The sequence below is a fragment of the Leptinotarsa decemlineata genome, unplaced genomic scaffold, assembly GCF_025532065.1.
Source record: "Leptinotarsa decemlineata unplaced genomic scaffold, Ldec_3_MD MMD2_tig00026336_RagTag_RagTag, whole genome shotgun sequence".
In the NCBI taxonomy this organism is placed as follows: domain Eukaryota; kingdom Metazoa; phylum Arthropoda; class Insecta; order Coleoptera; family Chrysomelidae; genus Leptinotarsa; species Leptinotarsa decemlineata.
The window spans coordinates 1,703,496-1,725,861 of record NW_027412692.1 but is presented as its reverse complement, the minus strand read 5'-3'; the positions used below and the strand labels follow the sequence as shown (position 1 = coordinate 1,725,861).

General features: G+C 29.9%; 2 protein-coding genes and 1 long non-coding RNA gene across 4 annotated transcripts in view; 1 reads left to right on the top strand and 2 right to left on the bottom strand.

The window, feature by feature from the left end:
• Nucleotides 1-1,813: 1,813 nt before the first annotated feature.
• LOC111503163 (membrane steroid binding protein) lies at nucleotides 1,814-12,941 on the bottom strand. The gene is made up of 3 exons (XM_023157397.2): nucleotides 12,557-12,941; nucleotides 11,125-11,274; nucleotides 1,814-2,855 (listed from the first exon to the last, which is right to left on the bottom strand). Exons 1-3 carry the CDS (start codon nucleotides 12,864-12,866, stop codon nucleotides 2,746-2,748), a joined length of 570 nt encoding a protein of 189 aa, XP_023013165.1. The 5' UTR covers nucleotides 12,867-12,941; the 3' UTR covers nucleotides 1,814-2,745.
• Nucleotides 12,942-14,544: 1,603 nt separating this feature from the next.
• Nucleotides 14,545-22,026, top strand: LOC141485828 (uncharacterized). 2 transcript variants are annotated; one of them, XR_012467489.1, is made up of 3 exons: nucleotides 14,545-14,924; nucleotides 14,988-15,093; nucleotides 21,105-22,026. It is a non-coding gene; the product is annotated as an uncharacterized lncRNA (long non-coding RNA). The 2 variants fall into 2 exon arrangements; XR_012467488.1 differs by lacking the exon at nucleotides 14,545-14,924 and having other exon boundaries at nucleotides 14,931-15,093.
• Nucleotides 15,714-22,366, bottom strand: part of sdt (MAGUK p55 family member stardust) — a 177,996-nt gene continuing 171,343 nt past the window's right edge. The window contains 2 exon segments of the mRNA XM_074183381.1: nucleotides 15,714-20,180; nucleotides 21,057-21,370. Of these exon segments, the coding sequence (XP_074039482.1) occupies nucleotides 19,998-20,180; nucleotides 21,057-21,370 (497 nt within the window). The 3' untranslated portion in view covers nucleotides 15,714-19,997.

Below are 22,366 nucleotides of genomic sequence, written 5' to 3'. Positions count from 1 at the left end.
ACCAAGATATTGTGTCTTATCTACATTGAACAATAGTGAGTTGTCATATGTCCACGTTGCCAAAAATCGGATTAGTTCATTACAGCGTGTTAGCGTTTCATCAAAATGATCCAACACAAAAGTGGATATATCATTTGCATACATTGTAACATGAACATTTTCACATAGTTTTCCCATTATTAATATATAACAGAGAAAACACTGTGCCCAAAATAGAACCCTGTAGAATACCTTTGTTGATGTCAGCTGAAGTAGAATTCGTAACCCTGAACTCATTACATTGCTCATTTCTCAAACATACATACTGTTCACGATTTTGTAGAAAGCTTGTAATCCATGACAGTGCATTATATTTTACACCATAATGATGATTTATCAAAATATCATGATCCAAGCAGTCAAATGCTCTGCTAATATCACAAAATCTCCACACAGGGCACTCAAGATGAAATGTCACTTGAAATGTTATCTTGGATTTCCAGATGTCGGCCAATTACATCAAATAATTCTGATGTTTTTACAATGATTAACAATCATAGGATGATTGAATACAAACTGTCATCGTGTCAAGAACGGAATTTCTCTTCCAGCGACAAAAATTCGTAATGATATTATGAAGGAAGTTAGTGCTTATTTTACTGATAACCAAAATGAAGTATGTAATTTCTGTGAAATTCAATATTCATGATTGAAAGAGATCGAAGCTTTAAACATAGAAATAGTTAGTGAGGTCAAAAATTCTTTCAAACCTCAACAGTCAACAATTGGGCGATGAGTGACGTCAGAATTATGATTACTGAAAGATTTGATGAGCAAAATTACAATGAAGTTAGGATGAATCTAAGAAATTTTAAAGGAAATATTTAAATGTGATAAGATTATTTCTGCAATTTCCTAAAGCTTAACTTTGCAATTATCAGTAAAACTACCAGATATCTGTTTAAATGCAAGTTTTCACAAAATTAACATAGTTGAATTTGCGTTGCAAAGATGTGAATTTGTGTTACAAGCACTTATTTGCAAGGGCCAGACAGTTGTAGTTGAGGGTATCAAGTTTCAGTGTTTAGTGGGTTATTATATTCATACATTTTCCAAAGTTAAAAAAATCTATCAATATTTATTACATAACTAGCAAAGTTTAAAAAATAGACTGGGTAAAAAATCAGAATTCATTCGATTTTTCCAAATATTTTTTTTAAACTAGCGCTTTCAACTTTATTTTATTCATACTAATTCAACGAAAAAAATCATTGAAATTATATCAAACACGTATTTTCTACCCATATCCAATTTAAGCAATCGAAAAGTTGCAAATGATGTTCCAAGGTCATCGAAACCACATGAGAAGTGATAACTACCACTCTTAACTAAAAAAATCTAATTTCAATAAGGTATCAACTAACCTTGCCCTAAAAAATTATAAATTTTACACTTTCTAAGAGCTGAGAATAAATATTAATCAAAATGACACAATAACTTTGAAGGGCTTTATTTTCATTGAAGATTTCAATTCCTGAAGATACCCCTAGTTTGATTTATAAATAAAATTTCCAGTAAATGCATTGTTCAATTATCACATTCAACAAGCTAGTTTTTACAATTTTTCTGAAAATTTGATTCTAGGCGTCATGAAGCATTGTTTCATGGTACCAAAGTAAGTCTTTGCTTCTGAAAATTTCAAATCACCCACAATTGAAGCCTGCGCAATCCCAAAAGAAAAATACATTTGCCTTGTGTTTCAAACATTTAATTATATGCTGTTTCAAAATATATTCATATATCATTAGACTAAAAGAAAATGAAATATCCAAAACAATTTTCACAAAAAATATAATTATACAAATACACCAGAGTATAGAACCACACCCAATTCTAAGTATAAACTAATCATGAAAAATTCATAATTTGGAATTTTTATGCAAGTAAGTCTGAAATATGTCTCTCTAGATGTATCACAGAAATTTAAGAAAAACACTAAAAAAATATAAAATATCTTAAAACCCAACAGGCTGTTCATTTAAAATTCTTAAATCTCACTTTTTTATATAATTCACAGAAAATAATCCTGATACAGAAATTGACATGAACAAATGTTAAAATAGTGAAACTATATTTGCGAGACGTGCGAAAAAAAAATTAGATGAAAAATGCTTTTCAATGGTACTGGCATCAAAAGTTCATAATTTATTAAGCTGGTGAGATAAAAATTACAACTTGTAATCATAAGTAGTTGAAGAATGTTACAAGCAAGTAATAAAATCATATAATCAATAAACATGTAGCTGTTAAACAACATTTAAACGAAAGTATTTCGTTTCATAACATTTGCAGTTCGATTCCTGATATCGTCATTCTTAGAAAGTATGGAAGAACTTAAAAAATTTCTCAATATATATTCTTAATGTATCGTAAACGTAAGAAACTGTCAACGTTATTTTCACATGTATAAGAAATCAAGTGCATTTTTTAGTGGAAAGATGTCATCAAATTAAACTAAAAAAATCATCATCTCAATCCTCAAAAATAAACTGACATTTTTCATCATATAAAATGCTTCAAACGCCAATTTTAGTGAGAAAAAAGTATTTAAAAAACGTGTGTTGTTGCCATTAACCGAAATTTATTATATTAGTCGAACAGTGTTAGTAGAACATGATGACATCATGCCGAATTTATTAACAACGGATTATTAAATCCCGCTTCAGCCTTTTATCTTGAAAGTAATTTTTTTACAAACGATTTATTTCAATCGTCTTTGGATTTATCACCAGCAGCTGATGGTTCATCTTCTTCATCTGAATAATTGGTAGGTTGTTCATCAGGTTTAAGTAGTCTTCCAATGAAATCATATTTTTCTGTGAAAATAATCAATGCATAATAAATTTGCAGTGCCTAGGAAAATATGTATCATGAACATAAAAAAAAATGTATCACGTCATCAAGATGTAATTGACAATGTAGTGACACGTTATTTGAAAATACAAACAGCAGTAATTTATATTGGACGGTAATGTCACCAATTTTTATTTATTTCACTGATACTTGATGAAAATCTATAATGAACATATTCGACACTTTAATTTTCAAAGCCACAACATGTGTATCACTATATAATAGCTTCATCAGACTTGATTATTCATCTCAAGTTTTAAATAGGCCTGAAAAATATACCGTAACTGAAACATAGAGTTTAGTGGTTTTAAAATTATTTGCTTAATAGAAGACAATATGCATTCTACTAGTTCAGACTTCCATTGTCTCATGTGATATATGTTATTTGAAATCTCTGAAAGAACAAATCAAATTAAAATGAATAGCTAAAGAATTGTTAGTATCCACTATCGTCTTTGGGTGATGTCATCACCCAAAAAAATTAAAAATGATTTGCATAAAATTCTCATTTAGCTTAATGAACATAAATTGAAGCCCAATTTCAAATAATTTGATTATGCTAAATCATAATTCTATTAAATACACAGAAACAACAAAATTTTTAGGTTTAAACATTGATGAGAAGTTATCATGAATAAACATATTGAAAATATTAGAAAGAAAATATCTCCTACTGGAATTTTTTACAAGATGAGAAAATGTATACCCATAAAATAAAAAATTATATATATTTATTTTAGTCTCATTTATTCACATTTGCACTCTCATTTCTGTTTGGGGAACAGCAAGTAAATCTATTATCCAACCTCTAAAAACCTTATGAAACAAAATAATCAGAAGCATTTATAAATTACCATATTCCCGACCAACATTAAACTTATATAAAGGACACTATTTATTAGACTTAAATTCACTCTATAAACTCAAAAATAAGCTGTTTCATTCATTCTTTTGAAATGATACAAATAAACTGAATTTTATTTGAATTGGACATATTCATAATCATGCCACAAGACAAACAAAATTACTGTCAAAAATAAAAATATAAACAAGATTTGGAAATAAGTCGATATATCAGGATGGGATGATTATATATAACTCAATTCCAGACAAAATGAAGAAGCACTATTCCATTACAAAATTTAAATATCAATTGAAAAAAATCTAATTAGTGGAATTTCATAATTTGCATTTTTTTCCTATTACCCTTGAATTCGTTTTTAAAATGTACTTTCTGAAACCAATTTCCATATTTGACTGTATTTCATTGTTTTTTTTTTTCAAAATATGTTAAACTGAATTGAATTGAAAGACATAATTATGTACACACACAAATCGTGAGGTGTAGTTTTTGATAAAACTTAATTATGTAACAGCATAAATTTGGTTACATTTGAAAACCTTTGAAATTAACCTAATAAGATCTGAATTTTATTGTTGAAAGACACATTGTTTACAGACAATTCTCAATAAACTTTCCAAACCTAAATCCTTATCCTGTTGACAGAATTAGGAATTAAATATTAGAATGAAAATTGATGCATTGTAGGGTATATCTAGAAAGTTTGAAGAGTATTATTAATCTTCTCATTTTATCAGCTGTTAACAGACATTATCCATTTACCATTATCAATGATGATGTGTAAATATTTCATTATTTTAAAATAAACAGAAAGGAGATAGCATAAGTGAAGTAACAACACCTGAGTGACTAAGACAAATGTATTGCGTAAAAAACCTTACTGGGAATAGAGGGTTAGGATACCAACTCATTCAGGTTATTTGATGCCTCGTGTATTCAAATATTGAATAGAATTCAATTTCGTATTACCTAAACATTCACAATTAAAAAACTTCTACAAAAAATACAACTTTGTGTTGGAAACTTTCAAGTCAGAAGTCACCCTATATAAAAATTCTATAAACGTATTCTGTTACCCTACACAAAGTTTATGTTGAATTTTTTTTTAACAACTGCAAATAAAAAAAAAAGACAAAAAATTAATTTTCGAAATCTTACTTCATCTTCAAAAACAAAAAATCGAGGAACATTTTTTTGTATCATTCAAGAGTCGAATTTGAATAGCCCTGTATAATATAAAAAATTCAATTCATAGTATTACGTACTGAAAGATGTCCTCACAAAACGAGATTCTATATACACCACTGCTCCGAATTAATTGTAAATGTTAAGACATAAAAGACAAATGTTAAGACATAAAAATGTTTTAAAGTGGTCTGTCTTTAAAAAAAAAAAACTCCATTGATTATTCATAACTAGATGCAATAATGTTCAACTTAAATTACATTTTGTAATCGTCATGACCATTTTGATGAAATATTCAACCTTTCAGATATCAGTCAATACTATAACATGTAGTTTACATTTTCAAAATAACACTAGTTTCAATTTCAAATATTTGAAATGGAATTCAACTGGTTTGTTCAGACACAAGCAGCAAACACAAACATTAAACGTCACACTCGTGTGAAACTGTCCAATAGTACAGAAACTATTTATAGCTTACGTTGATTGTTAACAAAGTTCAAGTTCATTTGAATTTATGAAACAGAACTTGAGTTCAAAGGTAGCTATTACAGAATCATGAATAATTATCCATTTTACTACCTACTTAACTGGAGACACACAGACAGCTTTCCAAAAAAAAGATTTGGGACTGTATTCTTCTCTGAAAAGTTGTATGTGTATATGTATGAATGTAAACATCTATAAAATAAGTGTTTAATTGTGAATCAAAACTAATTTATTATTTCTGAACCATTTTTGCAAGACCCACAAGAATGATTCAGTATCATTCATTTAGGCACCCATTATTTGTTTGTTAAAAAAGAGATGTTCAACATCAGTAATGTTACACATATTATTTGAAAATTATATTAATGAAAATGATGATATGTAGCGGGCCAAGGATGCTGCCTTGAGGAATACTTAGCTTTATTTCGACAACTTCCGAAAAGATGGTCAGACTTCCCTTTCTTTCTCTCAGTTGCCGTCCTTCAAGGTTTGACTTTACGCACAATAGTGCATTTCTCCTCACTTTATATCGAGTTTACTTTTCAAACAGCAAAGAGTGATCCAGTCAGTCGAAAGCCTTGAAAAAATCTAGAAATATTCCAAAGGCCAGATCACCTTCCTACAAAGCCTTAGAAACTTTCAGAAAGCCATGTTAAAAATCCTTGTGTAGTTTGTAATCAGAAAAATTATAGTATAATTATTTAAAAAAGGTTCGCTGTAGGAGATGTAGATTATATTCATTTGGAAAAACTGTCTTGGAAAAATGATTCCACAAGTGTGTTGTTCTCCAAATGATACACGAGTTTCTGAAAGGTGTCGCGTACTTGTCACATTTATCATTTTTTGTGGAATCAAATGGGTTGAGTCAGAAAAGAAACAACTCTTCGATCTTTCTTCAATGTTCCAGGTTGTCGAAGTTGTTTGTAATGCATAGGTTTCCAATCATGGGGATGGCTTTTTTCAGCCTGGGGAAATGATAAGGGGCGGAGCTCCACATGTGAGAACTATATTCCAAAGGCTTTATTAAGCATTAAATATTGATGATTTGGGCACAACTTTCTAGTTCAAAATAGTGTTACATATTTCTGGGGCTTCGCTATTCTGGTAAAGTAATTATGACAAAGCATATTGATATCCAAATTGGCAGTCAACAAAATAATCAAGGCAGCTACCAGAATTCTGTGTCCTGACATTATAATGTCTGGTTACAACATATTCACCTTCTTAGAGAAAACTGGTACCCGAGTTTTTGTAGCGTTACTTTTGATCACATCTAGCCGATTTTTTACAGATCTTCCATCAAAATACAAAACCGCATGTTGTTGGCAAGAATATGCATTGGAAGCATAAATTATGATATCATCAGCAATAACAATTTTGGATTTGTGTTATTTTCCAATAGACTATCAACGTATGATGGAGAGTTGAAAAAAATATGTATCTCTGGGTAACATGGTTAAGGTATCCGAAAGAACTATTGATGGCTATGTAAGTATTTTCTTTGAGGAAGCTAGATAGCTATGAACAAAGTCGATGTTACAAGCCATAATATCAATCTTGAATATGAAAAAAAATTACCAACAATGCCCTTCATTATATTTTCAAAGTATAATTTTTTTTTCGGATGTTACCATTTCTGCAATCATCATTATTCTTCCACAAGCTAAGCACTCTTGACACAAATTAAAAGGGTACACAGTAGCAGTTTTTCCCCTGGTGACTATCATCTCAATTTGCAAAACCGAATTTAATGATTCCTTAGATGAAGACAAGAATGAATATACATTTTTTTCATTAAGTTAAATTCAAGACAACATGAGCTGAAAATTTAATTTTAAACTACAGATCATAAGAATTTTGAATTGAATTCCTAAAAATTCTTTGTATGGAAAGAGACCCAAAAAATTAATGTCCAATATGTACCTCATCATTATGGTTTCATCAGAATGTCATTTGTTTTATCCAATTGAATTTGAAGTGAATTCGAATTGAAATCATTTTGACTATTATCTTTTTGTTACTGTCCTTTATATTTCAAAATTATGTGATTTCTCGCATTGTGAAAATCCTGACCTATGACAATGTATTGTGATCAATAATAGTTACAAAAAAAATAATTTAATTTTCTTTAGTGTCTAGAAACAGTACTTCTATTCCATGGTGTTTCAAATTATCCCAAACATGACTCTTTAGGATTAGAATTCTCTAACCTACCTTTTATGCATATCATTGGGTTCCTAGAATTTCTCCCTAGAGACAGTAAATTTCCTTCTACAAAGGTTCATAGGATACACAAAGGGACAATAGAATAATGAAAGCATCAGGTGGCTTAAAGGCATGACAGGCAATGAGTAAGGGAGTACAGTTAACAATAGAAGTTAAAGTGAAATATGACAATTACTTGTTTACTGGCACACAAATTGCAAACAGATTTGGTGAAATATTATGGAATAAAAGCAATTTTCTCAACAAGTGACAACCCATGAAATGTAACAATACTGCCCATAAAATGTTTTTGACTGATTTTTGTCAATTGGATTTCTCAGAATATATCTTTGTCTGTGAACTTTCACCAAGTTACCTGAACAATTATAGAGCTTTCACCATTTCTTTGAAATTAAAATTTTTTTCAAATATTTTTCTCTTGTGATTTCCAAAAATTGTGTTTTCAAAGTAATCATTCCAATACTCTTGACTCATTAACAGAGACATTGGATAGTTGAAAATTATTCATTTATGAAAATTTTCTTTTTTTTCGGTGGGACTTGCAAATTAGACATACTGATTATTTCTAAACTCTACATATGTTGTTCAAATAAGTACATCAATGTAGTACATTTTATTGATTCAAGAATGGTATATCTTCCTATATATTTAAAATTGTTGTTATATCGTCTACCTTATTTGAAATTCAAATATAAAACAGTGATTACTGATATTTCACATGTTTTATTCAAAAAAATCGTCTATCCCTCATTTGAATACTTAATCTTCTTATTTTATATGCATATGAAGTGTTATTCAATGATTTTTTTCAATAAAAGGATTACTGGACGGTCAATGAATAAAATTTATTGAAGTAAACTGATTTCTCAAATTTTTTCAATCCGAAACAGATAGTAGAATTAGTAATTGAAGCATTTCTTCAGAATATTCAAATTAAGAAGGCTTAAAGTAGTAGTTACCCTTCTTGAAAAATTAATCATACAACAAATAAACAAAAAAATGAAAAATTTTTCATTAAAACTGAGAAATTTCAATATTCTGTGAAGCTCCTAGTTTTATTTATACACCAAAATTGGAGTGATTATACCATGGAAGGTCTAAAAGAACCTATTAGTAAAGGGCAATGTCTGATCATAATACATGCAGGTGGTGAAATTGAGTTAGTGCCTAATGCTCAGTTTAGATAGAAATCAAATTGTAGTACAGGTGATTATCAGAACAAGATGAATTTCAATAATTATAAGAAATGGGTGTCACAATAGTTGATTCCGAATTTGCCGTTAAAAAGCTTTGTGGTGATCGATAATGCACCATATCATAATGAACAAATCGACTAAATTACTTAATGCTTTGCCAATAAGATTTTTTCAGATTAAGTATAATTTGCATATTCAAGAAAACAGTTTTACAAAAACTCAACACTTGTTTTGCTATACGTGTCTTTACACGCCTGAAGAAGACACACCTGAAGAAGCTATTGTATAGAGAAACACGTGTTGCGTTTTTCTAAAACTGTTTAGTTGAAAATCTCAAAATGAAGTGTTACTTTAATACGTTATGGAGTTGCATCAAGTATCGGCCGATTCCATTGCATATGTATAATTTGCATTGAATTTCATTTATAAAAATGTAATGATTTTAATTACCAAACTTGAACAAAACAAAAAACAAAAATTAAATTGAAAACCCTTCAACGATTAACTGAAAAAAAATGAAATGAAAAACTTATCTAAAATGAAAGGACCCAAGAAGGACAACTTCAACTCATAATCATAAAACTGGTGAATTTTAATGATGAAGTCGAAATCAGGATTTTTTTACAGCAGGGTTTATTTTGTTGTGACTGGTTTTTCAAGTTTTTGATGGTTTCATGATCATAAGTTGAATCATATGTTGTTTACAAACATCAATGTATGTTTATTTTCATTATCAATTGACTACATTCAATCAAAATCACTCTAGAGTCTGAATATAACAAATTGACTCAACCAAGAAAACTCAAATTGTCGAGAATTAATGGTTTGGACATGTCTGTAGCTACTGTCCTCAAAAGGCACTGCCAGTCTAATATTAAAAAAACATAATGGTCACTGTTTTACAGCTCACCTTTCTCAATAATAAAAGAATGCAAATTCAATGATAGTCATAGTAAAAAAAAGGCAACAAGGTGCAATAAAACTTTTGGAGTTGAAATTATTGGGAAATACTTTTTTCTCCAGAATATGTTAATGGCTGAGGGGACTGGGAATAGATATAATAGTCTAGTTCACATGTACTTTTTTTTGTAACATTTTTCAGCCCTGTCCAAAAATTACGACCAAGGTGTCATTCGATTCATATTTTTGCCTAGAAAGTTTAAGGGGAGGTCCGAAAACGCACCGATAAAAATTACAAAAGTTATAAACAATTAAGTGAAAAAAAAGGGGCTTCAGTTTTTTCTTAATATCTCGGAAAATTTTCAAAATTTTGGAAATTTGAAAAAAGATTTGAAAAGATCAATGAATTTGCGTAAAAAAAGTGCCGACTCCCGAAACTGTATCTCGATTATTTATAATTTTTACAGAGCCCTGAAAATAGAGCCAAAAGCGGGTAGTCTGGCTTCCGCGCGCCTTTCGTCACTCTGACATAAAAACAAAAAAAATTATTCAAACATATTAAATGTAAATATTAAGGAATGAAAAAATTCATGTAATGTTAGGATACATCAATAAACAATAATCTGCAGTCAAACAATTTTATCCCAATTTTAACGTTAATTATAAATTTGTTAATTAATAACTTTTTCTGAATTGAAAGTTGATATAAAAATCCCTATAATTAAACTAAAACCCTTGCTTTTTTTTTCTTTGGTGAAGTTATCCTTAATAGGCAAAAAAATAGATTACCGTTGCCAAAATAAAAAAATTGTTATTTTCTATTTTTTTATTGACAATTGAAAATTATAATTTTATAAAAAATACATTACAATTTTTTTTTTCTAATTTCTTATTGTTTCAATGTCTCATGGCAAAAAACTAATTGATATTTTTTTTTTTCATTTTTTACAGCTATTGTTTCGGGAGTCGGGACTTTTTTTATGCAAATTCATTGATCTTTTCAAATCTTTTTTCAAATTTCCAAAATTTTGAAAATTTTCCGAGATATCAAGAAAACACTAAAGCCCCATTTTTTTTTCACTTAATTGTTTATAACTTTTGTAATTTTTATCGGCGCGTATTCGGACCTTTCCTTAAACTCTCTAGGCGAAAATTCGAATCGAATGACACCTTGGTCATCATTTTTGGACAGGGCTGAAAAATGTCACCAAAAAGAGCTAAATCGAGTACATGTGAACCAGACTATAATGTTATTGGTAGTTGATACCTTCAACACCATAAAAAATAGATACATAATATTCTATAACCGGTTTCTAGTATCAACTTGTTCTTCTAAAAAAAATTATTTCTAATTTTCTCCTTGATAATACCAACCTTTGAACTGTGATTCCCATTCTTTAACTGAATCCATTTCCACAGTACTTAGATCGCTTAGGTCATCATAACCTTCACCAGATGCAGTTACATTAAATGTTGCTAATCCTCTAGAAGCATCCCTTCCTCCAAAAGCAGCATATGGACCACCTTGAAAAAGAGAGGTGTAAAAATAAGGTGTTTAACAATATACACCTCTCCACTTCTACCAGTTGTTAAAAGGAAATACAATACCTAGATCGCCGACATTTTGGACAATAAGTAATAATCATGAAAATAAGCAATGGTACTTAAGTCATTATGAACCCAACTGTTCTTTTTAATGATGATGAGAACTAATTCGTACAATATTAGTACAATTAACAATACATTATAAACAGTTTGAATATTCAACAAATAATATTTATATGTGGACCCAATAACTAGGTATTCCAAGTATAATTGAAATGGACATATTTTATAAAATAATTTTATGTAATGGCATAACTCTTTCACTCTGGTATATGATGTTGCAAAAGGTGAGTCAAAATTGAATTATTTTTAATATCCATTTTTTCAATAAATCAATGTAAAAGATATATGCCTATGTGCTAGATTCGAAGTAAATGTTACTTTAATAACTGTTCTCTGGGTAAAACTTTTTATACAATTTTATTCTGATTATTCCAAGGTAAGAATCAATAGTCCATTTACTTCCTTTTGGTATTCCTCATAAAAAATAGTGACCTTTTCATAATTATTAATAGAGTTGTTATTGTGTTGAAGTTCTTGAAGTATTTGATCTGTGATATAAAAAAATTACATAAAATGTGAATATTTCACCTGTGGCCACCAAACATTTTATGTCAACTTTCTACATAAAATTTCCTTTCATAATGAAAGTGTTAACAATTTTTATCATATGATCTACATATTTTATGTACTCACTCAAGTTATAGAGACATTATTTTAACAATTAATGCAAGATAATGGAAATTCTATCACAGAACCTATCGACACAAAGAAATGAGAAAAAAATATTTTTTTATAAAATTTCATAGTAAAACATTTTTCATTTTCACTGATAAGAACCACTTTCAATCTTCAATAAAATTGAGAGTAACTTAATTCTGATACCTATGTACACTTGAGGTAAAATTAAAAATGTCAGTAAGGTGCATCATGCCAATTTTCCAAAATTTAGGTCCCTAATTGAACCTCATTATCATAATTACGAAAATATTACAAATGGGGGATATCTCTTAGTTGAATATATGATTAGAAACAGATGCAAAATTTTTGGATTTAATTTTTATTATTTAAATAAGTTTTGAAATACACCAAAAGAAATTGTATTAATTCAATCTCATTTGACCTGTAAAACAACAACGCAAAATGTAGTATCAAGCTCATGACATCATCAATTTAAATTATGATATGATTATTGTCTTACCTGGGCCATAGAACCTCTTTCCTCTGGTAACGTCATATACGTTTCCATTTACCGCTACCAAAACTCTCCCATCCTCTTGCGTACCATCGTACTTTTTGAGTTCTTCAACAGTAAAGTCCCTCTTCTTCATTTTTGGTAACTGGGGTGTTGGTGCCGGAATTTCATTATCATTTTGCCGACTTTTGAATATTTTATACACTAAAAACACTATGAGACACACGAGAGTGAAATTAATAGGACTGGTGAATATTTCTTGTAGCAAATTACTAAAGAATGTTAAAAAACCCGACTCTACTGTTGACTCTGCCATGTTGAAGATCTTAGTGTAAAATAATGCTAAGCTAAAATGATGTGCTTCTTGATTCGTTCGACGTTCCAAACATATTGACAACTGACAACTGACATACTGACTAAAGTCCATGTGGTATGTTCTAAAATTGACGAAGTGAAAAATAAGCCACTTTGATTGGCATTTGGTATCACCTTTAGACAAGGTCTAAGGTATCATCTCTGAGTGACATAAAAATTACAGCAATATGAAAAGTGGTTATATTTTTTGTACAATTAATAAAGCCTTAAGGTTCCCTCATGCATATCCAAATATTTTTGGGAAATAAAGTTTTTGTCTTTCGACTACTCCCGTTTCATACAAAAAAAATGTGTGGATCTTCCAAAGGAAGGAAGAAACTTTCAAACACAAACTGGAAGAAGAGATCTCTCGAAACAACTACTTTCATGTATTATGAACATCGAATTATAGGAAAGGAAAATACTGTCGAAACAAGTACTTTCGAAACGAATACTGTTATATGAACACTGAATTATACAAAAAAAAAACGACTTCTCTGTTCAGTTTGTATTCCAAATACATAATGTTTGGAATGCAAACTGAATAGAGAAAAGTGTTTTTTTTTATAATTCAGTGTTCAGTGTAAAATATTTGTTTTGAAAATATTTTTCTTTCGTGTTATTGAGTGTGAGAGTTCGTCTGGGACCTCTGGCGTAAAATGAATCTATTGAAAACACTATCCCAACACCAGAACAAAAATTACGGCCTCTCGACGCGCTTTTCGCTAACCAAGTTAGCATCTTCAGGAGATCATTATAACTGTCATAAAGATCTCCTGAGGACACAATTTTTTTTTAACGAAACGCGCGTCGAGAAATCGTAATTTTTGTTCAGGTGTTGGGAAAGTGTTTTCAATAGTGTAACAGTGTTATTCAATGTTTATATGAAAGTAGCTGTTTCGAAAGGGCTTTTCTTCCAGTTTGTGTCTGAAAGTTACTTCTTTGCATGATCTACATATCTTTGTAAAATGCTTGCTCTTTCTTTCGAATTTTCCCACATTTTTTGTACAAAGATGAAAAAGTAGAAAGCCAAAAGCCAAAACCTTTCTTTCCCAATAATATTCAATTATATGATTTTATTCTTCTCTGAATGAATCTTTTCGTACATATTTCAATTACTTACATCAAATGGTCATAAAGTCTATGGTAGAAAATAAAAAAATGCATAATTTCACTTTTACCATTCGTTTCCAAACAATAAAATTAATAACGCCCATGCGTGGAGAATTGTTCTGGGAATTTCGAATTGTGGTAGGGAATTCAATTGTGAAATTCAGGAATTTAATAATTTTCGATTGGCCACACGGATTGAAGGTCCATGTTTCCTACTTTTGTATCTTCCATATAATGGGCCTAAACTATATCCATTTTTGGTTGACTGTGGTAGAATAGCAAAACTCCACCAAGATAAAAATAAAGACCATTTATCATTATTATTACTATTATTTATTATTATCCAACAGACAAAGTAACCCAAACAAAGATAGGTGCGTGATCAAAGCTTGATCACCACGCACTTCTGTATCTATTGGGTAAAATAAACAAGCCTCCTTAAGCTGGTCAATCAGCTTTAACTGCAATCGGCAGGCGGAATTCATTGTTACAGTGTCGGAGTGCTGAGTTACGATTTAACGCCTGTGGTGTGTACATATACGGTACTGATACGACTGAAGAAACTGCTAATTTGTGTCCCTACACTCCACCTAAAAAAAATTCCTTACTGCGACTCTTTACAAGCAGTCTTGTCTGGGTCATCACGTGCACTATGCATGATAATGTTTTGGAGCACTCCATTTCTTAGATGCACAGAGTATAGCTTCAGTGGAAATCCTAAAAAATATTTTCCACCCCAAATTCATCTCCCTTACTTCAGAAAGTCTTTTCTGTTATAAGCAAACTATTTTCTACCGTTTACAATCATTCTCATGGTGTTATTAACTTGTTTTTGTCTTGCCTTCTGCATTGGTCTAATAAGTACATATCAGTGTACATGCATTCTATAATAATATGTTATGTTTAGGTATATGCAAAAACAAAACATAACCTCATTTGATTTGAACTTGAAAATGTGTTTTATTTTTAGTTTTGTGAAAGAAACCTTCAGAGAATTCGAAAGTTTGGAACCAAATATCAAAAAGTAGTGGTAAAAAATATCAAAACTCTTTGACAACACAATAAAAATAAATCTGGTAAGTATCTGTTGAAGGGTCTCACTTTTAAAATAGCAAATTTGCATTTATCTACCCTTAATTACACATTACTTTACTCAATTGCCAAACATTTTAATTTGGCTAAATTGAAGACTCTAGGATTTTGGATCAATATTGTTTCATAACAATGCTATTAATGTACCTATATCGAATCTTTTTGAAATATTCCTTGAAATTTGAATAACTAAAAATTTCATGTCATGACTTATAAAGCAGTGAACTGTAGCTTGCGATTGAAAGAATTCGATTCCTTCTCGTATATACTCGATATATCTCGAGAACTTGAAAGAATCAACTACATCTAATTCTTGGTATTCGTTTTTGGCCATCACTAAATTGATCACCCAATTGATTTCAGTGAGATCCTGCCGTTAGACGAATGACAAGCATTTGCAATATTTTCTCTCTGTACGGAAACTTATCCAACACAGATGTTTTTCACTAATTTAATAATAAATTCAGAAAAAATTCATGACAGGTACCTAATTCATGTAGTAAGGTAATGTCAATATTAACGAAAGAACAAATCCTATTAAATATTCCTACATTTTTAAATGCTTGCTATTCAAATTTTAATAAATAAATATCAATAACACCACTAATAGTGAGAAATCTTTATTTCTGCAATTATTCTAAAACAATGATTTATGCATAATAAAATATTTGATAATAAAAAGGAACCCCGAAGTCACATTCTATAGTATATTATATAATACAAGTAAGTCGCTACCAGACACCATAGGGTCTGATTTTTATATACATAGTTGATATATCTTATGTACAGGTAAACAATAACAAATAAATAAAACAAAATATAATAACCTCCATGACTTCAGATCTACTAATTAAAGTTTTCAGCAATAAATTCCAAGTAATTGTGTTTATATAAAAAAAGTAAAAATAATACAAACTCTTAAAATTGCACCTACACATCACTAATTTTAAAAGTTACATTAAAATATAATTGGAATAAATGAATGAAATGGTTAATATCAATACCATACTGTTATCACCAATGAAAGAATTCTAATTTGTATTTCATTAGATTACAAAAGTTTTCTAACATCAATCAAAATATGAGCGATTTACTCAAAATTCTATTAATATACCTATCTACATGATGATCCACAGAAAACAGGGTAGGTTAACTCAGTTTTAGTTTCAATAAGGTACATTTAGAAGTAAAGTGAAATAAATTAAAAAATCTCAGGTACAGTATGGCACTTTGAAAAATAGCTGAAACTAAATTTCTAAAAATCGCGAACTGCTTGCATTTTTGTCTGTGGTAAGTAGTAAGAAGAAACAATTTTTGTGGGCGTATCTCTTCTCTAGATTCCAGAGTCACTAATAAAAATTAACCATTTTTGAATTACTACTGAATTATACTAAAAACTTGAATATTTTTTTGGTTCCAGAGATACACAGAAGAAAACTGAGAATTCAAAAATTTTATCAACATCTTCATTCATAGAGATATGGGAAATTTGTTTATACTTTGCCATGGTAATTTTCAATGGGTTATCAGAATATGTGCACAAAAAGGTTATAAAGGGAGGCCACTTGGAATATTGAAAAAATACTAGTACTTTCTTTAGCAATTTTTTCAATTGGCAATGTTCATTCGAAATTGAGAAATTAAATTCTCGAGATTCCTGAACCTTTCGTTTTTTTATTAAGAACGTTAATAATATCGAAGACAATAGAATTTCTCAATATTAAACATATATTGTTAATAAAAAAATGTCTACAAAAAATACAGGTCCGTATTTAAAATTTAAAAGTTGAGAGTGACTCAAGTTGGATAATCGATAAAAAATTCTATGAATATATTCTGATAACCCACTGGAAGTTCTGCAGCAGAGTATACATAAATTCAGAATATCTCTGCAAATAATGACGATACAGCCAAAAAAAGGGTTTCAAAAGTGTCATTTTTTCCAGCATATCTCTGAAATTTAGTAGTACTCTGAAATATGTATATTTAACCGACTTTTTCTCTTATTTTTTCTCTGTTGCTGTTTCAATAAGCAACAAGTGATTTTGCCCAGTCTCAAAATATTTCATTTCCGCTAATGTCTTTTGCAATTTAAAATCTGTCTTATGGTGTTTTCAGTGTTTTTTTTACATAACAAACTTTGATAATAGGATGTTTTTTGTCGTTTGTTATTTTCACCAACAAGAATTTTTTTTCTGAATCCTTATTACCAGTTATTTTCCTATTCCGTTATGGCCCATACAATATCTTCATTCACAGACTCGGTAACTTGTAAAATACGAAACATCATACTTAAAATCAAATACTTGAATTCGTAGCATTTATAAAACGTTGTGGAAAACCTTTATACCTTTTTATTTTCTGTTTAATAATAAAGCAGAAAAATCTAAATTAACGATTCTTCTATGACTCTTCCCTCTCGTAACTTTGATAATGCTTGTATCATGTTCTTCTGTCTTTCTGTAAATATTCGGTACAAAATGAACAATACCCAAATGCTAGGATCGACCTTTTATTTGAAACTGATAAGAAGCCAAAATTAATTTCTTTCAAGTCATAGGGTAATCCTAACAATGGAGTTATATATTTTTTCATGTCGAAATAATTTTTTCTTCGTTTTTTTCCTAGCCTATTCTCGTTTTGAACATATCCGAGTTTAATTTTGATTAATAATTTAGCTTTCAAGCAAGGTTATACCTGACTCCCTTTTCCTTTGTTGGTGGGCTCTGGAAATGAACTCACAAAGAATGCACACCTTTTGTGCTCCTTTTTACTATGGAACAATTTGAAGCATTTTTTGGTTTCCTTTGGTTTTGTAGAAGCCATCAGCTATTGTTGCTTTTCAAAGTGCCATCTGTGTAGGAAAATCAGAAATGAAAGTAACCCCTTAAAATTTTTAACGTAGGATGCCTGCTATAGACAATTTAACTTTTTTTTAATGATTTCAATTTCATTTCGGTCTAAGAGGAGATAAAAGGTTGGTGTTACATGCAAACATTTCATACTTTCTGGGTTTCTGTGATTATTTCAGAAACTAAGAACTTCAATCGATAATTTCGACTGTATTGAACATTTTTTCTCACATTCAATATTGATATTCTCGATTCTCCTGAATCATTCAATATTTGAAACTGATTTAATATAGTATATATACATATTCGAGACGCTAAATATACATAGCTATAAACAATGGAATTTAAACACGTTTTTATATGATTCTAAATTGTATTCATTTACAGTAATTATTGCCCTCTCTCAGTTAATCGCTATTATCTCAATTCGATTTTCAATCTAGGAATTAGTAGTTAATAGAAAGTGCAGAAATCTTTCAACTACACCACTTTCTGTTTCTGAAAAATATTTTACTATTCCTCATAAGATTTATAATTTGATTTATTCAAAAGTTGCTCTCATCATGTTAAGAGTGTCAGTCACAATATGCATTACTTTCAAAAGTTTGATATTTTGCTACTGACAATGAGGAGTGGAAATGATATATATTTACATACTATGTAAATGTACTGAAATGGTAAAAAATATTTACTGCCATTGGCATTGAGTCTGTTTCTCCTTTTTTCACATTTTTGCACATCTTTGAGAAATGTTTTCTCACAAGATAACTTCTCTTTCTTCATTTTTTAGCTTTATATGCCCTGTTATAGTCATCAAAATAATAATTATAAACTTTCATATGCTGAAACAACTATATTAAATTCAAGAATTTAATGATAGTTTTATTGATAAAAAATTGTTATGTCAATTTTTAATTATTCAAACTGTCAAATTTTGTTGTCATTTAAAAGCTTCTAGTTAACATTTTGACGATTTTGATAGGACTAAGAAATTTAGAATAAGGACAAAAAACAGAATTAGTAAGAAAACATTTTTCAAAGATTAAAAAAAACAAGAAGCAGATTTGATCCCAAAGAAAGTGAGAATTCAATATCAACTGCAAAATTTGAGTTATCCCAAAAAAGTCGAATACTACTTTATATAGAGTAATATTATTTTGTTGTTTTTCAACTCTAATTGGCTTTTCTGCAGTTTTTTCGTTCAAAGTTTTATGATTCTCAATAGTAGACTGAACATTGATCTGTGGTTGTCTAATTCTCTGTCCAGAATCCCAAGACTTTGAAAGCAAAAATTGCAGAAAATTCAAAAATTGACGAAAAAAATTAGTTCAAATGAAGTAGTATTTGACTGTTCCACAGTTTTTGTTTTAAACTCTGATGTTTATGGACAGTAGACTAAACATCAATCTGTAGTTGTCAAAATCCAGACAGTTTAGGTAGCCTAGATTTATTGTACATTTCTTTGCCAACTTCTGCAAAAGCAGATAACAATGAACAATACTTTTTATAATATCCATAACATTTCTGCTACATTTTCTTGGATTCGACAGCTCATATTTTGCTACATAAAGAGTTCTCACACCCTCTGGGATTAATTGTTTCTTGTTCTTTTACCTAATTCACTTTCTTCATATTCTCACCTAGTTAGTTTTATACGTCTCCGGCCATCAAAGTGTTAATTATAACCTTTGAAATGTGACTACACTGAATTCACAAATTTTATGAAAGTTTGGTGTATAAATCAGCTATAATTTCTTGAATTCAGTACCGCTTTTTTACAAATTCAAAGTGTACAATCAACATGTAGGTACCATGTGACATTACACACCAATATGAAGTAAATATACTTTCTAATAGTATTTATATATCTTGCTTGTCAGATATTTCTTATTGAAAAACCAAAGTGCCACTTAAGTTGACACCATGTAAAATGATATTTGCTGATGCTGTCAAACTCACAGACGATGTGATCTTTTGAAAAATGCTCCAGCAATTCTTCTTTTAGGAATGAATACCTATGGCGGGACGATTTGTCATTACGGCGCCTTGACCCATGCTGCTGGAACCCACTGAGGTTCTCGTTCTAGACTATTTATTTCATTCAATAACTGGTGATAAGCCCTCTCTGTATCATTATTTATAATTATCAGGTCGAAGAAGTGTCCGTATTTCTCTTCCATTTCTCGTGCTTTCTCAATTGTGTCTTTAAGTTCTTCTTCCTGGAAGCAAACAATATAATAATTACTTTATACAGTGAATCTACAAGAAAGTCGAAATGCATGTAAAGTTAAAAGATGAAAGAGTTTTTAATCTTAAAGTCATTTCAAATTCAAACTGAAATTGTGCCCCAAAAAACTTTTATTAAAATAATCAAAGATTTTTTGAAACGATTCAAAATGCAGAATATTGTTTAAGGCTACCGCCGGCGCTACTATTTCATAGCCAGCTGTAGGTTCTGTTTATACAATATGAGAGTTTCCTCTTAAACATAAATGATGATAATAATAATACTGATTTATTTTCCCAAAAAAACATACATGTTTATAGTAGGGAAAAAAACAATAATTTCAAATAATATATATTTCTAAACCACGGTGAGGTTATACTCACATGATATGTTTGAATTTTTTTTAAACGAATGCTTTAGAAAATTGTGTTTGTGTGAAATATGACTTCACAGTTCCTTTTCTATATTCAAAAGTCAAGAATATCTGAAGAAGGCAGTCATGGATATCTATTTACACACAAGCTTTTCTTTTACAAGTATGGTGCACTGTGAGAATTTCATTAATATCAACTTCCGACCTGGTCATTAGACTGTTAAATGTAAATAAGAATCTTCAAAAAAAAAAATAGTTTTGGAGTTATTACATCTGTGGTAAATCAGGTCATTTGCAGAAAAAGAACAGACGATCCGAATTTCTGCCTCACCATATACTTATTTATTTTATTGTCGAGTTTATATATCCAAATCCACCTAATTTACTTCTCCCACCAAACAATATTGATCCCAAAAGTGTTGTGTCCTCTCTACCTTTCCCGATTTTCTGAAATATAATTTTCTCAACCTACCTACCCAAATATATTTGGCTTACCTTATAAGACTCTCCATTTCTGATTTTCTTCTGCCTCAACTTTTCCAGACTGGGGGGTGCTACAAAGACAACGTACGGTTTCAGGTCGGAAGTTCTCAGAATTTTCAAACTCTGCGGGTGTAAATTCAGAACGCAAATTTTGCCGGAATTGACCACAGATCGAATGGCATCCAACGAAGTACCATAATAGGCTTTCTCGTATTCTCCATGTTCGACGAATTTCCTCGAAAGTATATCCGCTTCAAATTGAGCACGAGTTATGAAGTGATAATCTTGGCCATCCACTTCATTTTCTTTTCGAGCGCGAGAAGTATCTGAAAACAAATGATAAAACTATTTTCTACTTGCTACTAGTTACTTTTATCAGTTAAGTTTCGTTCTGTAGTTGTTTATAATAGAAAAATGTAAAATATATGAAATATGCATAATAAAGAGTAAAATTCCATAATAGTAGACACTAAATTCTCAGAAAAATTATTGCATTAAAACGAAAAGATTGTTGTCAACGGTTGTGATTCTATATATTTTATTATCATTTTTCCTCATCTGTTTAGTATAATTTCCGTACGCCACTGCAAGAGACAAATTAAGACAAAAACGTCAGTTACTTCTGATAATTTAGTGCTTACTATTTTGGAATTATACCTAGTATAGTTGAAAGTTTACTCTGCCGAGAGGCGGTATTTCTTAACAAATGCTGGGTTTTTTTGAATGAAAATTCAAGTTAGTCAAGAGGAATACAAAAGGAAAAGGACGCAAGGATAGCGTAGGAGAGGTAATTTGACAAATGACGTTGCAGCAAATGAAGTGGAGACCTACATGTGATGAAACAGTGGGGTGCAGTAGGGAATTAACTAAGTGAATTTTTTAAAGTTACTTTGAGAAACATTAAATTGTTTTATTTGAAAAATACACCTCAATAACAACTCCGGTTCAAAGAAATCTGGTATGAGTAAAGTATTTTGATCGATCATTGATTATTTTTGAAATTGCTGTAAACTATTAAGTTAGGTTAGGTTGAATATTCTCAGAATATATCTGAAGATTTCGTCCACATCATTTTACCTGTTATTGGAAACTTCCAAAGGAAGAAAGAAATGAATTGAGTTCAAAATAAACTTTTTACAAAAGATATGCGTAGATCATATGAAGAACTTATTTTGAACCTAATTGCTTTCTTCCTTCCTATGGGAGTTTTTCACAATTTTCTGTATACATATGAAGACGTGAAAGCCAAATGATAGAATTGGTAACGGGAATGTATAATAAAATATAGTATCTAATGATAAAACATGGTATTTGATTCATTT

Coding starts and splice junctions, on each gene's coding strand:
- LOC111503163 (XM_023157397.2), bottom strand. CDS start 12,866: ATGGCAGAGTCAACAGTAGAGTCGGGTTTTTTAACATTCTTTAGTAAT. Junction 11,275..12,556: donor AAAGAGGTTCTATGGCCCAG/GTAAGACAATAA, acceptor CTCTTTTTCAAG/GTGGTCCATATGCTGCTTTT. Junction 2,856..11,124: donor ATGGGAATCACAGTTCAAAG/GTTGGTATTATC, acceptor TTATTTTCACAG/AAAAATATGATTTCATTGGA.